Genomic DNA, 22,778 nt, shown 5'->3' with positions numbered 1-22,778 from the left:
AGGGTGTGTGAGTGCTCCAAATTACCTTTTTGATGCTATGATGTGAATATGATGTTGATGTTGCATTTCACTCTCTGAGTGCATTAGTTACTGAGATAGTTATAGAGATTATGGTTAAAATTGATATTTTACTCTCTGAGTCGAACGCTCACTCTGTTCAAAAATTTTACAGTGCAGGAGGATATTTTATTCAGGTTAACTCGCTTTTATACTTCGCAGGTTGTTTATCGATATTTGTGTAATTTTATTTACTCCTAGAATTTCCGCATGTGTTAGCAGTAATTATTTGAATTTGGTCTGTAATATTATTATCATGTTGGACCTGTAAACTTAATATTTTAAGTCTGTTTGATGGATTGGATGAGGGAGCTGAGCTCCCATTTATTATTATGTTGATGAGTATGTGGAGGGTGAGCTGAGCTCCCCAATGGATTGTTTATTGTGTTTACAGGTCGGGTGAGTCAAAAACTCCCCGTTGGTAAGTCCATTTTATGGCCGGACTCTGTCCGTTTGTTTTCTTGAAATTGGGCCCAAATGGGCCTCAGCATTGGGTAAATGAACAGTTAGGCTTACTACGGGCCTCGCCCAGGTCCTAGTGCCGGTCCGGCCCATAGGGTCGTGACACTCTCTCTCTCTCTCTCTTCTTTTCTCCTTGAGACGTTCCCTTGGCCTGCTTCTTTGGTTTGGTCACCAATCCTTAGATTCCATGGAAAATGGACCAGAACCTTCAGTTTCTTCCTGGTACTTTTCCCCCTCTGCTTCTCAGCTTTTTTATATTATGGGTTTCGAAATGAACGGTGAAACCTTGTTGATTAATGCATTGTTAACGGTTTTTATTTGGCCGCATTGTGTTTCTCTTTTTATTGTTTTCCTGTGTATGCATTGATGTCCATACAATGCTGATTTTTAATCCCTCTCCTCTTTCTATTGTTGGTTTTAAATGCTTAATCCTATGCAGTAATAGAACAGAAGATTCATTCGGCACTTTTCTCTTTCATTTCTGTGCTTTCCATTTTCTGGTGTGTAACAGATTATGTTTAATTTAATGGTTCTGTTATGAGGTGCCTGCCTTACAGTGCAGAAGGTCAATGGTTCAAATCCTTACAACCTATCCTCTTTAACAATGGTTCTCTTGTGATCTCTTGCAATTTTCTTGTGATATTTCATATATGCAATTTTCTGTTTTCTTTTAATTGATACTTGTTGCAAAGTTTTTAAATTGGCAGCAATGGTTCCCAGGACATTGCCAGAGAAGAACAAGAAAATACAACTATTCCTGTTGAAGAAGAAAATACAACTATTCCTGTTGAACAAGAAAATACAACTATTCCTGTTGTTGGCAGAATAAAACGACAAGGGTTCTCTGATACTCTTTCATCCAATGGTATGGTACTTTCCATCTTTATATTCCTCTCCAAAATCCAAACGTTGAGGCTTTAATTTCTTATTATCTGATGCAAGACATTGTATCAGAATTGAGATCTTTGAATGCAGAGCAGGAGGAGGAGGGCCAAAAAGAGGGTGATGAAGAATCCTTACCGAGAGGAGTTTTAGAAGACTGTTCAATTAGCTTAGAATCTGAAACACTTTCCTAGGACAACAATTCAAATAGTTTAGAATCTGAAACAGCTTCCAGGGCCAGCACTTCAGGCTCTGAAGGCCAACTGAACCCATTAGTTGCTACTCACTGGCGTGACTTCTTTCGGGGACTTAAGAAGGGAGCTGCAAGACGCATTCAAGCCTTATCTCCTCCTAAAAAACATGGCCCCAAGCTCACCAGAAGTAAGACCAAAAGAATTAGAGAGGAATTGATTCCAGTTATAAGTTCTCCATTGGATGCTGATCTCTACTGTCTTAAATCGTCCTGGCAGAACTTTTCACTCTCAGAAATCAAAACTGCAACCAATAATTGTAGTCATGGTTTGTACCTCTTGCAGAATCTAAATCTAAAATTCAGCAGCTCTTGATGGTTAGCTTATGGTGTTTAGCTTAGTGATATAAAGTCGTCTCTCCGGGACTGTGAGCTCTCGAATTCCAGCTGCAAAATGAATCCCAAAAAAAGGAGGATTACGGTGTTTTTTTAATGTAGTTGTGGCTTATATGTTTTAATTTCTTGCATAGAATTTGATTGGAGAAGGAGGCTATGCTGAAGTTTACAAGGGGCAATTACAAGAGGGGCAGCTTGTTGCAATAAAAAGGCTAACCAGAGGTTCCCCAGAAGAGATGACTGTTGATTTCTTATCGGAGCTTGGCATTATGGTTCATGTTGATCATCCCAACATTGCTAAAGTGATTGGCTATGGAGTTGAAGGGGGAATGCATCTTGTGCTTCAATTGTCTGCTCATGGAAGCCTTGCATCTATACTTTACGGTTTGATCATTACACACAAGATTTCACATCCTTGCAAGTTTGCTGCTAAAGATGTTTCTCATTTCACTTCTTTCCACATGTTTACAGGCCCAAAGGAAAAACTGGACTGGCCAATCAGACACAAAATTGCTGCAGGAACTGCTGATGGTCTTCAATATCTGCACGAGGGCTGCCAAAGAAGAATTATTCACAAGGATGTCAAGGCTTCTAATATATTTGCTCACTGAGGATTTCGAGCCTCAGTTAAGTTTTTTCAAACTTGAAACTTTCTTTAATCGATTGCAACGCTGAAATCTTTGTTTATCATCTGAAGACTGAAGCTTTCATTGCTCAGCTTGGAACTCCATATTTGTGCAGATTTCTGATTTTGGGCTTGCAAAATGGTTACCTGAGCACTGGACTCATCACACTGTATCAAAAGTTGAAGGGACATTTGGGTTTGTAATCCAAAACTCTACCTAGTCTCTGAATCATCATCTTCTACCCTAAAATTTGATCTCACTTCCTATCATCATGACAGTTACCTTCCTCCCGAGTTCTTCATGCATGGCATAGTAGACGAAAAAATAGATGTTTATGCTTATGGGGTATTACTATTAGAGCTCATTACTGGAAAGCAAGCAATTGACTGTTCTCAGCAAAGCCTTGTGATGTGGGTATGCATTGCCTCTTTCTGCTCAACCCCAATTCAAGTCTAGTATTACTTATTGCCAAGAGACGACTCAACTACCACTGAGGTTTCTTACTGCCAAGGACTTAATTGAACTAATTGGTTGCAGGCTAAACCTTTGCTTGTGAAGGACAGGATCAAGGAGCTCGTGGATCCAACCCTTGCAGATGCATATGATGAGGAACAAATGGAAATTTTGGCCCTTACAGCTTCTTTCTGTATATATCAATCTTCAATGCAACGACCTCACATGAACCAGGCATGCCTTTTAATCTTAGAAATGCCAGCAACAGAGCTCTCTCTGGTCGCTGTGGTCTGTTTATGCACTGGATTAAATTTTTTGCTTTGGTTTGCATTTGAAAGCAGATTGTAGAGATTTTAAAAGGAAATAAAGACATTTTGGAAGAGGTAAAAGACCTCCAGAACTCTATACACCAAAGGACATACTCTGAGGAGCTCTTTGATGCAGACGAATACAACTCAACAAAGTATCTAAAAGATATAAATCGACAAATGGAGATTGTTAATGTGATATCTCCAAGATTGCAGAAGAAGTGTAAAGACAAACTGAAAACTTAGAAACCATGTAAAATTTTTTAACCAGTTTGTTTATTCCATGAATCTGGGCTCCTGATCGTCCCACAAGCGAAATATGGAGTTAAAACCACAGGACTACTACAACAGTTTTGAAGAGACAAAAGGAGCGGAAAGAGCAATGCACTGCAGTGCATACCAATTGGTGTATCAGCAAGTGGATAGTGTAAGATTTATTTGTTTTGCTATGAAGTTGAATATAAATGTATAATTTTGTAATAGAAAATTTCCAATTTCCATTTGTGTGAAGAAAACCAGGAAAGATCTTTTCCTCAATGGTTCTCATAAATTTCAGAATTAAGTTAATTTAATGGGAAATTTATTTAATGGGCGAATAAAATAAAATAAAAATATAATAAATGAAAAATAAAATATTCATAAAAAAAATTACAAAAGTTAAATAAAAAAGACTACAGGCCGCCGTTTATTACTTCTCTGACAGTTGGGAAAATGACAGTTGGAAGACAAGCAGCAACTTGCAACATTCTTTGATTTTCCTGGGAAAAATATCAAATTTTCTGGAATCATCCACTTTTTGCTTTCGTTCTCTTTGATTCTCCATAAATCTAGCTCTTTCCTAGGTTCTTCTAGTTCCATCATTGATCCTGCTATAGTCAAACAGGTTTCATGGAAGCCCAGGTCTCTCTCTCTCTCTCTCCCTCCTTCTTTTCAACCATTTCTCCTCTGTTTGATTGCTGAGAAAATTTTGGAAAACTAAGGAAAATTGCATCTTGATGATTTTGCAGGGCATTTGTGTACGAAGGTTTTTCTTACGGACTTGAAATGCGATCACCTGATCTCTCTGGTGAGTGCGCATTAATCATTCTTATCAATTATATTTATTTCTCCTTTCGATGTTATTGAATTGATCTTCCTCGATAAATTAGGTGAAATCGGAGCTCAAGAGATCAGCAGTGGCGGATAATGTTAGCGGGAAGAGTAAGCTCAGCGGAGTCTGAACCAGTTCTGTGATGTTTACCTCCAAAATGAGCGCATGGAGGTGTAAATAAAGATAACAGGAATAAGTAATTATTTTATTTTTGTTTAAAAATTAAAAAAGTGAATTAACAGAAGATAAAGGTAAATAGAAATAAATAAAGTTATCTTTCTTATTTATCAAATATTAATTTTTTTATATTTTAAATTGAGAGAAATAAGATAATTATAAATATTTTTATTTTTATACCTAATATTTTTATTTCTATATTATTTAAATTTATTTTTATTTATTTTTTTTAAATATAAAAATATATATTATCTCTTCTTAATTTTTCATTAATTTATTCCTTTTCATATTTTTTTTTTATTATAACTCTCCTTATCATTTTTCTTCCTCATTCTTTTTTATATTTTCATTACTTATCCATACCTCACCCTCGGACATTATCATATTTCTGTGCTTTTTGGTCTCATTAGTTTTGAGGGGTTAACAAAGAAGTATCATGTAGGTGTATGCAACTAAAATTGGGAGTAATATTGCTCTATGATACTCACAGTTCCATTCAACAACTTATCCATTGAGTTTGTGGTAGGGTAATGTGCGAGTATGAGCAGAATGATTAATTTGGTAGTGCATAAAATGCCTTGTTGACTTGGAAGTTGGCAGAGCCCCGTTGGGAGATGCTAAGTTAGAAACCTTAACAATGTTTCTAGTTCAATTCTTGAGTTATTCCAAATGTAAATAACCATTCTTTTTTTTTTTTTTATAGAAATTTAAGTTCTCTATTTTTGTGGTGTCTCGTTGATGATTTAGTTTTTCGTGTGATTAATTAAAGAGTCTAGGAATGCATCTTGTTCAATCATTGGGACTCGGATCATTATAATTGATTTCTTTCTTGTCTTGACTATTCATCAATAATAAAGAAATTGGAGCTTAACCAATTGTGCTACATCCTGTCTTGGTTTTCTGATGGATTATCAATAATGATGTTTGTAAGTGTTCAGGCTTATAAAATCATAGGCAACATGACAATAATACTGCCACTACTCATTACTTCTTTCTTTGATCAATGGATATTTCCATATGATGCTATATATATATATATATATATATATATATATATATATATATATATATATATATATATATATATGTATCCCTTTTGTGGGATCCAATCATTGCAGGTTATAAGACCAAATTGCATCATGGACCTTTTCGCCAAAAGGTGCTCTACAATTGAAGATTACTTGTTTTAACACTGAGTGGTTAGTTTTGAAGGCAAAATTCAACACTTTTGGTTATATATTCATTACTATAGTTCTTCTCATCAGTCATCAGGGAAATGAACGTGATCATAGTTTTGTTCCATATTTAGCAGCATAAAGTTTTGAAAATGATCAAGTAAAGCCTGCCATTGCCGGAGCTTTGACTTGGCTATGTGAGGTCAGGGCCATGCTTCGCATGCATAAGACCATGGGTATCACAAAATAAACTTCTGCTCTTAGTGCTGGTACAAAATTCAAATATAGCCCTTTTATTACATCAGCGCCTCTATAAAACTTTTGTTAGGTGGTCTACTCACTTTAATGGTATAATAATAATAAAGCTGTACGTTGTAAGATACAAAGCATATGAAACAAAACTTTCAAACTTCTATATAAAAATCTAGTTGTGCCTCCTTATTTTTAAAATTGTTTCATGATTTTGCCTATTGATTTAATGTAATAGCCTTATTTGGCATTTAGGATTCATGCATTCTAAAATCAAACCAATGCTTGAAACATGGAGATGCTTGGCACTCATGCTAGCATACACTCTAGCTACAAATGATGTAAGATAGTTTAAAATTTTTAGTTTGATATGGATTTATGATCAAGTCCTGGGGTAATAAGGACCTTCAACCATCTAGACACTATCATATGATAAATGGACCTTAAAATCTAGACCCTCAAGCATACTTTTGTATTTATTTGCCATCAATGGGATAGAACCAGGGGGTGTTGTCGGCCGGGGAGAGGGGGGAAGGAGGGGGAATGGGGGAGGCGCAAAAAAAAAAGAGCTGAACAAAAGTCAAGACATTACATGCTTAACAATACTTCAGGGAAACATAGTCTATTACCCCTTTTACCCAACATCCCCCACTGCCCTCCAAAATAATAATATTTGTAGCAGGAGTAAGACGTGTTCGTAATACCATTTGATTGATTGCTGGAATTGTAGATGTTTGGTTGGTTTAGTTTCAAGTGTGGCAAAGACAGAATGATGCTTGGAAGTAAAATGCACGTCAATTATCTTTTTTTAATCCCTCTTTGCGGAAAATGGGGAAGACATTCAAGTTTTAAGATATAAGCATGAGGAAAAATATGATCCACACTATGATTACTTTGTTGACTAGGTTAATACTGCTCGTGGTGGACACCGCTTGGCAACTGTTCTTATGTATCTTACTGATGTTGCAAAAGACGGAGAAACTGTGTTTCCCTCTGCAGAGGTTTTTGCAAGTTCGTTTTTTTTTTTTTAATCAGTAAACAATTGCATTGATTCATATGTAGTTGCACCCTCACCTTTTCCTAGAATTGTCAGTATTTTCATAGTGAGTGAGCAATTTGGTTTAGTTTCTTGATTCGGTATTCTCTCAAGAGGCTTATTGGATTCATCATTCTACATATCACATGCATTGATAGATCTATTTTATCTGCAAGCTGCAACATTTATTATGTTTCCTCTTCCTTGTGCCATTTATAAAAATATGTCAACTCAGAACATGATCATTTGAGTGTGAATATTTGGCTAGACTTTGAAAGAGCCACTTGATGATAAAACGTAGATTGGTTAGAAGGAGGAGGAGTTATCAAATACTTGGTTGTTTCCTGTAGTTATACAGAGGGGACATATTTTCATATAACAAATAAAATGCAACAAGAACCTCCACGACGCAAAGGTACTGAAAGTGATAAAGATCTCTCTGAATGTGCAAAGAAAGGAATTGCAGGTGAGCCACTTGACAGTTACCAATGTCTTTTATTAAATTGCATTTCCTTGGTTGCAAAATGCCAAAATTTGATGTGTTTTTGGTGCTTCTTATCCTTTCTTTGGAAACACCAAGTGAAATAGCGAAGAGGTGATGCCTTTCTTTTCTTAAGTCTCCATCCTAATGCCATTCCAGACACAAGCAGTCTTCATGCTGGATGCTTAGTGGCTGAAAGTGAGAAATGGTCTGCCACAAAGTGGATTCATTTAACAAGAATTGGAAGGTGATGGGAAATGCTTGGACAGGATGAGAGTTATGAGAGATGGGCTGCCCTTGGGGAATGCACCAAAAATCCAGAGTACATGATAGGATCTCATGACCTTCCTGGGTATTGGAGGAGGAGTTGCAAGGCATGTTAGACTATGCTTTCCACTCAGATCAGTGATACATGCATTTTGCATAGTCATTTAGGTTTAATTTCATGGCCATTTTATTTATTTGTTAGTCACTTTTAGCTAATTTTATTAATTATTTAGATAGTTTTTCATGATTGTCAATTTTTGGATTAAATTATAATTTTTTGCTTTGTTTTGTAGGTAAAATGGTATTTTGAGGGACTAAAAAGAAATTATGCCAATGATGAGTGATTCCTATAGTCAAAGATGTCAAAAACAAAGCTTGAAAGTTGAAGAATGCAAAGTGGCCGAAATGTGCATAACTTGCCGCATAAGTTGTGCAGTTCTGCATAGCGAGAAGAAGCAATTTTCCAAACCTGCCGAAACCTGCATGAGTCACTGCATAACTTATGCAGACTTAGTCCTTGCTTACGCAGCTTCATGGAAAACTGCATAACTTATGCAGTCTCACACTCTGCTTATGCAGTTTCATGGAGTAGACAATCAAAATAGCCGAAATCTGCATAAGCTATTGCATAACTTATGCAGATCCATTCTTTGCTTATGCAGCTTCACGTAGAGAGCCCTAAACATGCCGAAAACTGCATAAGGGCTTGCATAACTTACGCAGTTTCATAGAAGACTCCAAAGCTTGAAAAAACTGCACAACCAACCTGCATAGCTTATGCAACATCACGGGAAGCACCTGGAACCACCAATTTTGCATGGAATCTGCATAAGAAACTTGCACAACCTGTGCAACTCTTTATAATGAGCTTGCAGAAGATTCCCTCACATGAACTTCACCTCAAACATACCATTTTAGGGCTACTTGTTAGAAAGATATAAATAGGTCCTTATTCCATTTTAGAAAGGGAGGAAAAAGAAGAAGAAAGTGGAGAGAGGCAGAGAAAAAGTCAGAAAACAGAGCAAGAGAGTGCCACTTCCCTTTTCTGGATCAGATTTAGCTTCTTCTTCTTTTCTTTACAATTTTCTACCTTTCTTGTATTGAGTTTCTTAGTTCTTAGCATAGTTTCAAGTTTTATTTCCATATTTACTCAGAATTTCTTGCCATTATTATGGATAGTGAGTAGTTTTTCAATAGATTCTGGAGTTGGGATATAATATTTGAGATATTTTGTGGATTTTGATTGGGTAATCCATATTTTGTGGTTTTAATAAGTTTTATCCATTTCTTGTATGCTCAATGATATGCTTAGTGTAGGATCCCATTAAGTATTATTTTTTAATCCATGATTGAAGTACCGATAGGAGAAAACCTTGTGATAGATAATCAAGAAATTGGATTTAATTAACTTAGATCTATAAATAGACTAAGGATTAAGAGGATTTAAAGATTAGTTAAGGAACCTAATGAGTCTTGATTAATTTTAACTCTACGAAAGTATGATTAGATTGATTAAGGCACTCTTTGTCTCACTCGAGAGAGTATTCAAAGAATTTAAGAATTAATCTCCTTAAAACCCATAATTTCCATAAGATTAGATAATCAATTTAAAAATCCCAAAATAGCTTGAATATGAACTCCCAAATTCCGAAATCGCTCATTTTATCATTGTTAATTTTTAATCAAATTTAATTTCTTGCCATTTCAAATCTTGCCATATTTCAATTTGTTTATTTTAATTTGCCATAAATTTAGTTGAATCTTTACATTGTTGATTAGATTATTAATTTTACATATATAAATTTCATTCTTCAATATCTATTAATATAATGCTTTAATTTCAAAAAAATAGTTCCAATTAGTCAATTTTTATATCAAAAATTCAATCATTAACACAACTCCTGGTGAGAACGATATTTTTTCTATATTACTTGTACGACCCGTGCACTTGCGGTTGGGCTACATCAAGTTTTTTGCGCTGTTGCCGGGGAGTTGTTTGTTTAAGATTGAATTTTTTATTATTTTAGTTATTTTAGATTTTTATTTTTATATATTATCTTTTCACTTTGTGTTTTTTGTTGTTTGATATTAGATGATTTGGTTGTTTAGATAATTTGAACATTTTCTTTTTAAGTCTCTTTATTACTACTTTACTTTGTGTTTTTCTTTTTGAATTTTTCTTTTATATTTCTAATTTTGTTTTCGTTTACTTATCTTGTGAGATTAATTAAAATGTTTCATGTACAAGTCTTCACAAGTTTTGCTCAACTGCACTTGGAGCCCTTTTATGCTGCTTAGGGAAGATTCAATGATATGGTAGAGAGATTTTCTAACCACAACATTTCAAATTAGTCTCTAATTCTTTGTTTCTACAATGGTTTGGATGAAGCAACAAGAAATTGGGTAGATTATGGTGCTTGGACAACTGGTGATTATGTTTTTCAAAGAGGTCATGATGATGTCATTCACTTATTGAATGACATACCAGATTTTGATTACTATTGGCATTGGGACCCTTCACTGCAGAGTTTGAGTCACCAATATCCTCCATACCACTACCAATCTAATATTTCACACCAACCATTTGAGTTTGAAGAAGAAAAGGGAGTGGGACTTGAAGAGAAAGAAGATAAATTTGAAAGTTTCTTCAACCAATTATTGAAGATTCAAGAAGATCAACAAATGAAACTTAAAGAAATGGTAGTTGAATTGGATGATCTTGAAACATCAATGAAGAAAAGTGAGCTATCAATCAAGATGATGAATGGACCATATGAGAAGGAACTAAAAAATCAACATGGGAACAACGAGTTTAGCTATGACAAAGTTTCATGGGAATTTGAATCTACAGAGGAAGCGGAGCCTCAATCAGAAAAAGAAAAATCCCTTGAAGATGAGTTACCAATAGAGTTCCTATAAGAAAAGAAGTTACTTGAAGAAGAAATGTAATTTAAAGTTGAAGAAAACAACTCTTTTATCATTTGAGGGTCATTGGAAGAGGGTTTATATGTAAATGAGTCAGAAATGAAGTTGGTAATTAAGGAAATTGATAAAACCATCAACTTGAGCTCAATGATGGTGCTTACACATACACCATTGGAAGACCCTTTTCTCTCATAGATACCTCCTTCACAATTTTATATCCTCCATTAGCTAAAGCTTTCTTCAACCTAAGCATGTGATTGCACTCCAAGTATTGTTCGTGCTACATGCAAATTTGCTTCAAATTTTGCCAATCTTGAGGGCAATTTATATCAAGATCCATATGTCATGTTATATGACAATTATTATGGAAGGAAGCCGCTTTTTGATTAGCATATATGACAAGGGTCAAGCTAATGACCATAATTTAGTGCTCTTGGGAGGCACCCCAAGTTCTTTTTTTTTTAATTTTGTTTTGGTTAATTTTATTTTATTTGTTTTGTTTTTCTTAGTTTTCAATCACCCTTAGATTTAATTTTTGACAATTGTCCAATTTTGCTTTATACAAATGCTTACTAGATGGAAGATGAGAAAATGCAGATTGAGGGAGTTTTCTATTCTTTTAATATGTGCTTATGAGGTTGCATAATTGATTTGGCTCTAAATTTGATTTGTGCTTATTATGCAGCATATTTTGTCAAATTGGCAAGAATGAGAATTACTGTCAAAAGCTTGAATTGTGCAAAAGGCATCATTTAAAGGAGTTCATCTCTTTCTTTTTATTCTGATAAGTGGTTGAGGTGATGTAACTAATTTATTTTCTTGATGTTGATGGTTGATGTGAGAGGGTGTGTTGAATGATTCATTTATTTGTGGAATTGAGAATTGAGTTGGTGTGTATATTTGATTTTAATGTGTTGGGTTTGAATCTAGATTTTTGAGATAGATATTTCTTGTTACAAATACCAATTTGGTTAAATTTTGGGCTTTAGAATGTGTATTATTTGAATGAGAATGAGTTGGCATCATTTGATATGGTCTTTAGTGTTTTAATGTTGCCTATTGATGCATACATTTTGCATAATCATTTAGGTTTAATTTCATAGCCATTTTATTTGATTATTAGTCACTTTTAGCTAATTTCATTAGTTATTTAGTTAGTTTTTCATAATTGTCAATTTTGGATTAATTTGTATCTTTTACTTTGTTTTGTAGGAAAAATGGTGTTTTTGAAGGACTGAAGAGAAATTTTGCCATTGAGGAGTGACTTCTACAGCCAAAGATGTCAAAAACAAGTTTTCAAGCTGAAATATGCATTGACCAAATTGTGCATAACTTGCCGCATAAGCTATGCAGATCTGCATAAGGAGAAAAATCACTGTTCCAATACCTGCCGAAATTTGCATAAGGAGACTGCATAGCTTATGCACATTCTCGCCTCCCTTATGCACCTTCACAGAATTGTGCATAGCCTATGCACCAAGTCATGCAGTTTCGCATAAGTGAACCAGAATCAGCCGAAAACTGCATAAGGGATTGCATAACTTATGCAGTCCCATAAAGAGTTCATTAATGAGCTGGCAGAATATTCCCTCAGATAATTCGTCCTAGAACATACCATTTTAGGGCTCCATGTCAGAAAAATGCTATAAATAGTCTCATTTTCCCATTTTAGAGAGGGGGAGAAGGAGCAGAAAAGGAAAGAAGAGAAGAGAGGCAGAATTTGAGGAGTCACTTTCACCTTTCACATCATTTTCAACCAAGATTTGCAGATTTCTTTCTTTCCTTACATTTTTCTACATTTCTAGTGTTTAATTTCTTATTCCTTAGCTTAGATTAAAGCTTTATTTCCATTTAAACTCAATATATCTTGTAAACATTATGGATAGTGAGTAGTTTTATTTTGATTCTGGAGTAAGGGTTGTAATATTTGAGATATTTTATGGATTTTGATTGGGTAATCCATATTTTGTGGTCTTAATGAGTTTTATTCATTTCTTGTGTGCTTAATGACATGCTTAGTGTAGGATCCCATTAAGTGATGTTCTTAATCCATGGTTGAAGCACCGAAAGGAGAAGGCCTTGTGATAGATAATCAAGAAATTGGACTTAATTAACTTAGACCTAGAAATAGGCCAAGGATTAAGAGGATTCACAGATTAATTAAAGAACTTAATGGGTCTTAATTAATTCTAACTCCACGAAAGTAGGATTAGTTTGATTAAGGCACTCTTTGTCTCACTCGAAAGGGAATTCAAAGGATTTAAGAATTAATCTCCTTAAAACCCATAAGTTTCATAAGATTGGATAACCAATTTAAAATCCCAAAATAGCTCGAATATGAAATCCCGAACTCCGGAATCGCCTTTTTACCATTGTTAATTTCTAATCGAATTTAATTACTTGCCATTTTGAATATTGCCATATTTGAACTTGCTTATTTCAATTTGATGCAATTTTAGTTTAATTAATACATTGTTGAATAGATTATTAATTTTGCATACATAGATTTCACATTCTCAATACCCATTAATTCATTACTTTAATTTCAAAAATATTTCAATTTACTCAACTTTTTATATCAAAAATTCAATCATTAACACAACTCCTCGTGGGAACGATATCTTTTCTATACTACTTGTACGACCCGTGCACTTGCGGTAGGGACGCACCAAGTTTTTGGCGCCGTTGCCGGGGAGTTGTTTGTTTAATATTGAATTCTTGATTATTTTAGTTGTTTTTAGTTTTATTTCTGTTATCTTTTCATTTTGTGTTTGTTTGTTCTTTTTCAGGTACTTTTAATCTTTTATGAGAAGAGCTAGAAGCACAAGTGATACATCCTTATTGTTCAATCCTGAAATTGAGAAATTTTGTAAAGCAAACAAGAAAGAAACCAGAAAAAGAAAAAAAGCTTTGAGAGAAACTGAAATTGAAGCAGACATGGCTGATGAAAGAATTAGAATTGGTGTTGGTAATGCTGGAAATGGTCAAAACAATGAAGATGCAGCCCATGGTGAAGAAGTTGTTAATGCAAACGTGCCTAGGGGAAGTATGATGGATCATGCTTTTCCACGTTTTGATGACTTGAGAGAGAGCATAGCAAGACCAAGAATTGATGCAAATAGCTACAAGATGGATTTTGGAGTTCTTCAAATGATTCAGAATTCTCAATTTGGAGGTCATCCTTCTGAAAATCCACACACACATCTGAAGAAGTTTGCTATGATCTGTGACATGCAAAAACAACCTGGAGTATCTGATGATGCAGCAAGACTGAAGCTATTCCCATTCTCTTTGAAAGATAGAGCATTGGATTGGCTTGATTCTTTACCTCATAACTCCATTACAAATTGGGAGCAACTCACTGATGCATTTCTTGCACAATATTTTCCACCAGGAAAAACTCAAGAACTAAGGAATCAAATGACAGCTTTCAGACCAAGAGAGGATGAAACTCTATATGAGTCATGGATGAGATGGAAAGAGTTAGAGAGATTATGCCCACATCATGCCATTCCGAAATGGATGATAAACCAGAATTTTTACACAAATGTCACTCCTGCAATCAGAGGAATTATTGATGCTCAAACAGGAGGAGAATTTATTATGAAGCATGAAGATGAAGCTTATGAGCTATTGGAGAAAATTGCAAAGAATACTCATCTTTGGAGTAGTCCAAGAGGACCAGCTCCAACTCAAAAAAGGCAAGCTGCTGGAATTTATGATCTTGATCCATTCAACATGATTAATGCAAAATTTGATGCACTTACTAATGTTTTGGCTAAGAAGATGGAAGATTTGAGTATGTTGGTTAGTTCATCATCATCATCTGGAAGTTCACAACAAGTGGCTTATGCAGAGGAAACTACCAGCTGTGGAGTAGATTATGGAGAACAAGCAGCATATGTTGGTAATTATGGAAACAAACATATGGGGAATTCTTATTCTCAAACTTATAATCCAAATTGGAGGAATCATCCCAACTTTTCATGGGGAAATCAATCAAAGTCAAGTTCCAAATCAGAATTTTCAACCACAACAGCAGCAAGGAGTTCCATATCAGCAAAATAGGCAACCATTGCCTAATTTTCAGCAGAAAAATATGAATCCTCCACCAAAACAGCAAGAACAAAATTCCACCATCAAGCTTTATTTCCACAGATTCTTGCCAACCAAAATAAGCATGTTGTGGTGTTGAGAGAGATGAAAGCAAGGCTAGAAGAGATGCAAACACATAATGAATCTTTGGAAAATCAGATTGCACAACAAGCATATTCCTCAAGTGCCAAGTCTTTTGGAAAACTACCAAGTCAACCAGAAAACCCAAGAGAGCAGTGTCAAGCTATTACTTTAAGAAGTGGGAAAGTTATAAATGATGAGAAGAGTGAAAACAGTGAGAAGAGAGAAAATGAAAAAGAAACTGATGAGAGTGAAAAACAAGAGAGTGCAGAAAAATGTAAAGAGAAAATTGAAGAGAAGGAAGAGAAGTATATACCTCCTGAGCCCTACAAGCCACAACTTCCCTTTCCACAAAGATTTCAAAAAGCCAAGCTTGATAAGCAATTTGGGAAGTTCTTAGAGGTTTTGAAGAAGCTTTACATAAATGTGCTGTTTGTTGATGCTCTTTCACAAATACCCTCTTATGCAAAATTCTTGAAAGAAATTCTCTCAAACAAGAGGAAACTTGAAGACCATGAGACTGTAGCCTTAACTGAGGAATGCAGTGCTATCCTCTAAAGAAAACTTCCTCCAAAGCTCAAGGATCCAGGGAGTTTTTCAATTCCATGCCACATTGGGGAATCATGTTCTACAAAAGCCTTATGTGATTTAGGGGCTAGTGTTAGCCTCATGCCCCTCTCAATTTATGAGAAGCTCAATATGGGAGATCTAAAGCCAACCCATATTTCTCTTCAGTTATCTGACAGATCAATCAAGTATCCTGAAGGGATTTTGGAGAATGTGCCTCTGAGGATTGGAAAGTTCTATATACCTATTGACTTTGTCATCTTGGACATGGAGGAAGATTTTAATATTCCAATTATCTTGGGAAGGCCTTTCCTGGCTACAGCTGGTGCTTTGATTGACGTGAAGGGAGAAAAATTGACTCTTAGAGTTGGTGAAGAGCAATTGGTTTTCAATATTAATAACACTATGAAGAAACATCATTCTGAAGCTGATACTTGCTTGAGAGTTGATATTATTGATGAGCTGGTTGAAGAACACTTCAGAAAGAAATATCCAGAAGATCCACTTGAAAATTGTTTGGTTCATGGAGAAGGCATAGACTATGACAACCCTCATGTGGCTGCATATGCTCAACATCTAGAGGGTAGTCCACCATTTATTTCTGCTCTAGTTTTTCAACTCACACAAGAGGAAAAAGTTGAATTTAAGCAACCATCATTCAAGGAAGAAGATGCACCTAAGGTAGAACTTAAGCAACTTCCTTCTCAGCTCAGGTATGAATTTCTTGGCACCAATAACACTTATCCAGTAATTGTAAATGCAAATTTGAGTACTTTAGAGGCTGATAAGTTGTTAAGAGTGTTGAGGCAATTCAGAAAAGTCTTAGGATACACCATAGATGACATTAAGGGAATAAGCCCACACTTTTGCATGCATAGAATCATTTTGGAAGAGAATTGTAAGCCATCTATTGAACATCAAAGGAGGTTGAACCCAAATATGAAAGAAGTTGTTAAAAAGGAAATTTTGAAGTTGCTCGATGCAGGGATCATATACCCTATCTCAGATAGTACTTGGGTGAGCCCAGTACATGTTGTCCCAAAAAAGGGTGGAATGACAGTTGTCAAAAATGAAAATAATGAATTAATTCCCACTAGAACGGTGACTAGTTGGCGAATGTGCATAGATTACAGAAAACTAAATGTTGCCACTAGAAAAGATCATTTTCCACTTCCCTTCATTGATCAGATGTTAGAAAGACTGGCTAGGCATTCTTACTTTTGCTATTTAGATGGATATTTAGGTTTTTTTCAAATCCCTATCCATCCAAATGATCAAGAGAAAACCACTTTTACTTGTCCATATGGAACCTTTGCTTATAGGAGGATGCCATTTGGGTTGTGTAATGCACTAGCCACTTTTCAAAGGTGCATGATGGCAATCTTCTCAGATTTCATTGAAGACATAATGGAGGTTTTTATGGATGATTTTTCTATTTATGGATCTTCATTTGACATATGCTTGGCTAACCTTTCTAAAATTTTGCAGCGATGTGCAGATACTGACCTTGTGTTAAATTGGGAAAAGTGTCATTTCATGGTTCAGGAAGGGATAGTGCTTGGACATTTGGTGTCTAACAGAGGAATAGAGGTTGATAAAGCCAAAGTTGAAGTGATAGAGAAGATGGCTCCTCCTACTAATGTCAAAGGAATTCGAAGTTTCCTAGGACATGCTGGGTTCTACAGACGCTTTATCAAGGATTTTTCTAAAATAGCCAAACCTTTGTCTAATTTGTTAAGTAATGACACACCATTTGTATTTGACCAAGAGTGTTTGGATGCCTTTTGCAGGTTGAAGCAAGCTCTTATCACTGCACCAATCATACAACCACCTGATTGGAGCCTACCTTTTGAAATTATGTGTGATGCTAGCAACTATGCAATTGGGGCTGTTCTTGGTCAAAGAAATGACAAAAAGGCTTATGCTATTTATTATGTTAGTATAACACTAGATGAGGCTCAAACAAATTATGCAACAACTGAAAAGGAATTTTTAGCAATTGTCTTTGCATTGGAAAAATTCAGACCTTACATTATTGACTCAAAGGTGGTTATATTTTCAGATCATGCAGCCATCAAGTATTTGCTCCGTAAAAAGGAGGCTAAACCTAGGCTCATTAGGTGGATTCTGATGTTACAAGAGTTTGATTTGGAGATTAGAGATAAGAAGGGAGTTGAAAATGTAGTTGCTGATAATCTTAGTAGGCTGAAATTGGATGATGAAGAATTGGATGAAATCCCTATTGATGAGTTTTTATTGGATGAACAACTTTTCTTTCTTGTTGCTAAACTACCTTGGTATGCAGACTTTGTGAATTATCTATCTTGTGGAGTTTTACCCCTAGGTATGACATGGCATCAAAAGAAAAAGTTTTTACATGAGGTGAAATTTTATAGATGGGATGACCCTTTACTCTTTAGGAGATGCTGTGATGGTTTAATAAGGAGATGTATTCCTGAAGAGGAGATACAGAGTATTATGCATCATTGTCATGCTTCTGATTATGGAGGACATTTTGGAATCTCTAAAACAGCTAGTAAAATTCTACAAGCTGGTTTTTTTTGGCCAAATCTTTTTAAGGATGTGAGGAAATTTGTGTTGGAATGTGATAAATGCCAAAGGAGTGGAAATTTGTCAAAAAGAGATCAAATGCCCCTAAATAATATTCTTGAAGTGGAATTATTCGATGTTTGGGGAATAGATTTTATGGGGCCATTTCCTCCTTCATTTGGTAATAGATACATCCTAGTTGGAGTTGACTATGTGTCAAAGTGGGTGGAAGCTATTGCAACTCCAACTAATGATGCTAGAGTGGTAGTGAAATTCTTGAAGAAATTTGTCTTGGGCAGATTTGGAGCTCCTAGGGCTGTAATTAGTGATGGGGGTTCCCATTTTTGCAATAAGCAATTTGAGAGCTTAATGAGGAAGTATGGTGTAGTGCACAAGATAGCTACCCCATACCACCCTCAAACTTCAGGACAAGTTGAAATTTCTAGCAGAGAGCTCAAGCATATTTTGGAGAAAACAGTGAACAATTCTCGGAAAGATTGGTCTATCAAACTAGATGATGCTTTATGGGCATATAGGACTGCCTACAAAACCCCTATAGGAACTACTCCCTTTAGGTTGGTGTATGGTAAGTCTTGTCATTTACCTGTGGAGCTAGAACATAAAGCATATTGGGCCATTCAGACCTTGAATTTTGATCTTAAGCAAGCTGGTGAAAAGAGACTATTGCAACTTAATGAGCTTGAAGAATTGAGGATGGATGCTTATGAAAGTGCCCGTATTTACAAAGAAAGAACTAAAGTTTGGCATGATAAGCATCTTAGGAAAAAGGAATTCAAAGAAGGTGATTCAGTTTTGTTGTTCAATTCAAGATTGAAATTGTTCCCTGGAAAACTTAAGTTAAGGTGGACTGGTCCATATAGAGTTTATAAAGTTTTCCCTTATGGAGCAATTGAAATTTGGAGTGAAAAATCTGGGAATTTTAAGGTCAATGGGCATAGATTGAAACATTACATATCTGGAGACCCAATAAAGGGAGCAAGCTGTTACAAGCTCTCCAATCCCTCACCTCTTTTCAGTGAAATTCATGAAGAGTCCAGCTAAGGACTATAAATTAGCCCTCTTGGGAGGCATCCCAAGTCCTTTTATTTTGCTTTTGCTAATTTACCTTTATTCTCATTGCTTTTGTTTTTATCTTGAATCTCCCCAAATTCAATTTTTGACATTGTTGAAATTTTGTCCCTTGTAGATATATTTCAATGGAGGAAGGTTGGTGAACTGCTGGGGAGTGACCCTCATTGTTGAAATTTTGTCCCTTGTAGATATATTTCAATGGAGGAAGGTTGGTGAACTGCTGGGGAGTGACCCTTAACCTGAAATTATGTTCTTTAAATCTCCTACAAATTGATTGATTTTTGCTGCATAACCAGTGCAGGGTCTGCTACCTGGTTTATGCAAAGAGGAAAAATGAAATCTGCAGCAAAAAGGGTGTCTGCAGCAAATGGCTTGTGTTTTTGGTGAGGTGGGGTGTGTGACTTTTAAGTATATGTGCTTTTAATGTTAATATGGTGGTAAGTGAGCCATTTTTGCAGTTTTGAGCTTACTTGGGTTGTGGATTCAAGGTGGACAATATTGCATTTTCTTGGCATGACTTAGGGAGGTCATCATTTGTGAATAGATGCAACTTTATGCAGATTTTATTGAGTTTTTAATGTGCTAAATGTTGATTTGCAGAATTCGAGTCAAAATGGCATGGGTCACAAATGCCTTTTATGCAGGATTTACTTTTACATGCTTGTGTGATGAAATTTTGATGGATTTTGTATGTATTGATGTGTTTTTGATGAAAATTTCTCATGGTTTATACTTCATGGAATTATATTTCTTCATTCTAGGGTATTTTTCACCCTTGCAATTCATGTTCCATTGCAATCTTAATCTTATTGAATTGTGCATAAGCAACTGCATAGCTTATGCAATCCTGTATAACCACAATTCTTGCCATTTTTTACCTTTATTGCAAGTGCATAAGGAGAGTGCATAGCTTATGCAACTCTGCATAGCTTAATTTTGTCAAATTTCATATCTTTTGAAACCTGCATAAGCAGAGTGCATGAATTATGCACATTTGCATAACTTATGCACATTTGCATAACTTCAAATTCTTCATTTTCTCTCTCTGCCGAAGTCTGCATAAGCAGAGTGCATAACTTATGCACTTCTGCATGACCAGAAATTCTGAATCTCCAAACCTGCCGAGGGATGCATAAGCAGAGTGCATGACCTATGCACTTCTGCATGACCAGAAATCCGAAAATTCCACACTTGCCGAGGGGTGCATAAGCAGAGTGCATAGCTTATGCACTTCTGCATGACCTCACACTCTGAATTTCAAAACCCACCGAAGAGTGTATAAGCAGAGTGCATAACTTATGCACATCTGCATGACCACCAACCCAAATTCCAAAAGTTGCCGAAGAGTGCATAAGCAGAGTGCATGACCTATGCACTTCTGCATGACCCGATTCTCTGAAAAGCCAAATCCGCCGAGAGGTGCATAAGGGGAGTGCATAACTTATGCACTCCCACATGACTTCACTCCTCAAAATTTCGAAAGTCACCGAAACATGCATAAGCAAAGTGCATAGCTTATGCACAACTGCATAACCACATTTTCCAAACACCAAAACCCACCAAGAGGTGCATAAGGAAGGTGCATGACTTATGCACAACTGCATGACCACCAACCCAAGATTTCAATACCTGCCGAACAGTGCATAAGGACAGTGCATGACTTATGCACTTGTGCATGAGCTATTTCTCTGAAGTTCAAATCAATCTGAAACATGTATAAAAGAGTGCACAGGTTATGCATAAATCACTTTTCGCTTATGCAGTCTCTACACAAACCTGATTCAAATCAAATTCCTTTTCGGTAACCAAAATTCCCACCTCCACTTCCCGACTCTTCTATCCACGACCGTCCTTCAACCTCCATTCCTTCCGGCATTGTCTCTCTCCCTTCTTCTCCACTAGCATTTTCACCACATAAACCCTAAACTTCCCCCTGCATTTTCATTTCCGCCCTTATCTCTCCATCCTCTCCATCGGCAATGGAGTCGCCTCCCCATTCCCGTCCAACTTCCCCTCTCCAGGTTTCACCATTGTCAACAATACCCCCAAACCCTAATTCCCCTCCATAAGAAACACCCCCACCACCTCCCACAACCACGTACAAATGAAAAATCCGATCGAAATCTGTGCGACCCATGTCCTCTGCCCCTCCTCTATCCAAACGCAAAGAACCACCCACCCCATTGTCGGAACCACCACCCAAAAAGCCAAAAGCTCCAGCCTCCACACCCTCTTCCAGCAAAAAGCCAATTTCAGTAGCCTCACAGCTATCAAAGCTACCTTGGCCTCTTCCTGATACAATTCAAAAGGCAGCTTTTAAGAGACTCAAGGATAGGAGGGTACAACCCACTAGGTATATTTCTGCCGATTCTCTACAATCTCTTGGTTTATTTGACAATGTAGTTGCATATCTTGATGGTATGGGTTGGATGGAATTTGTGCATAAGCTGGAGATAGTTTATCCAACTCTAGTTTTGGAGTTTATTTCTTCATTCTCTGCTACCCTCAAATTGCATGATGTAGACCATAAGCCAATTATGAAATTTAGATGTTTGGGGCAAAATAGAGTCATCATTGGACCAATTTCATAGAATTTTTGGTTTTGCAATTGATGGGTTATTTCGGGTGCCACATACTGGAGTAGAGGTAGCCAACAAGGGTATTTGGAATGCTGCCCAATTTTGGAGAATTATCACAAACCAACCCCAAACTTTCTCTGCTGGAAGATCAAAAACCTCCCAAATACTTGACCCTGCACTTAGGCTTATTCATAGGCTGATTGCTAGCACCATATTAGGTAGAGGGACTAGTTCTGGTGCTGTGGGGAAATCTGAATTATTTATGTTATGGTGTGCATTTCACAAGGTCAAGGTTTCTCCTGGTTATTTCTTTTGTGAGCATGTGTTGCATATTGCCACTAAATCCATAGGTGACATTGTCCTGGCTGGGCTTATAACAGTTATAGCCAAACATTTTGGTTTTAACCCTGAAGAGCACCCAATACCAGCACTTGTGGACACTTTATATTTTGATGCTGCACACCTATCTAAAACAGGGTTCAGTTTGCCACATTCTGACATTGCACAACCTGCAGCAAAAACTGAGCCCATTGCACAACTAGAAGCCCAACCTTTTCCATCACCCCCACAGCACTCCACTGAACCTATCCCGCCCCCTCAGTCTGCACAAGAGCCCCCAGCAGCCTCTGCTCAGCCCATACCTCCTACAGCTGAACCTTCCTCATCCACAGCCCCTCCTGCATTCAATACTAAGGCCTTATTCACCTATCTTGAAAGGCTTAGTGATGACATATACTTTGTGGATAGGAAGCTTGACACTGGTCTTGATACACTCAAGGATCGTCATGATCAACTATTTGACCTTGTCATGGAAACCAGGGACAAGCAGAAAGAATTGAAGGAGATGGTGAAGCAACTCATGATCTTTCTGGGAATGCCACCTCCACCTCCATCACCTCCTCCAGCACCATCATTTAGACAGCAGGCAGCAGCCACCAGCCCCTTAGCAACATCCTTGGACAAGGGCAAAACAATAGAACTAGATTAGTTTTTGTTTTACTTTTGTTCCAACTTGTAGGACTTTTCCTTTGTAAATATGT

General features: G+C 36.5%; 1 protein-coding gene and 1 pseudogene across 1 annotated transcript; both read left to right on the top strand.

The window, feature by feature from the left end:
* Positions 1 to 630: 630 nt before the first annotated feature.
* On the top strand, positions 631 to 3,876 carry LOC110664863 (receptor-like cytosolic serine/threonine-protein kinase RBK2; the record flags this gene model as incomplete). Its single annotated transcript, XM_058145023.1, is given in 10 exon segments — positions 631 to 741; positions 1,240 to 1,384; positions 1,474 to 1,920; positions 2,120 to 2,371; positions 2,459 to 2,586; positions 2,588 to 2,618; positions 2,706 to 2,808; positions 2,892 to 3,027; positions 3,151 to 3,300; positions 3,408 to 3,876. Coding segments are annotated over 10 exon segments (1,716 nt in total), but the record flags the coding sequence as incomplete, so codon positions are not given.
* On the top strand, positions 3,694 to 9,103 carry LOC110664824 (probable prolyl 4-hydroxylase 4; annotated as a pseudogene).
* The last annotated feature ends 13,675 nt before the right edge of the window (positions 9,104 to 22,778 follow it).

This window comes from Hevea brasiliensis, chromosome 4 (assembly GCF_030052815.1).
Source record: "Hevea brasiliensis isolate MT/VB/25A 57/8 chromosome 4, ASM3005281v1, whole genome shotgun sequence".
Taxonomy (NCBI): Eukaryota; Viridiplantae; Streptophyta; class Magnoliopsida; order Malpighiales; family Euphorbiaceae; genus Hevea; species Hevea brasiliensis.
This window is presented reverse-complemented; position numbering and strand designations above follow the sequence as displayed.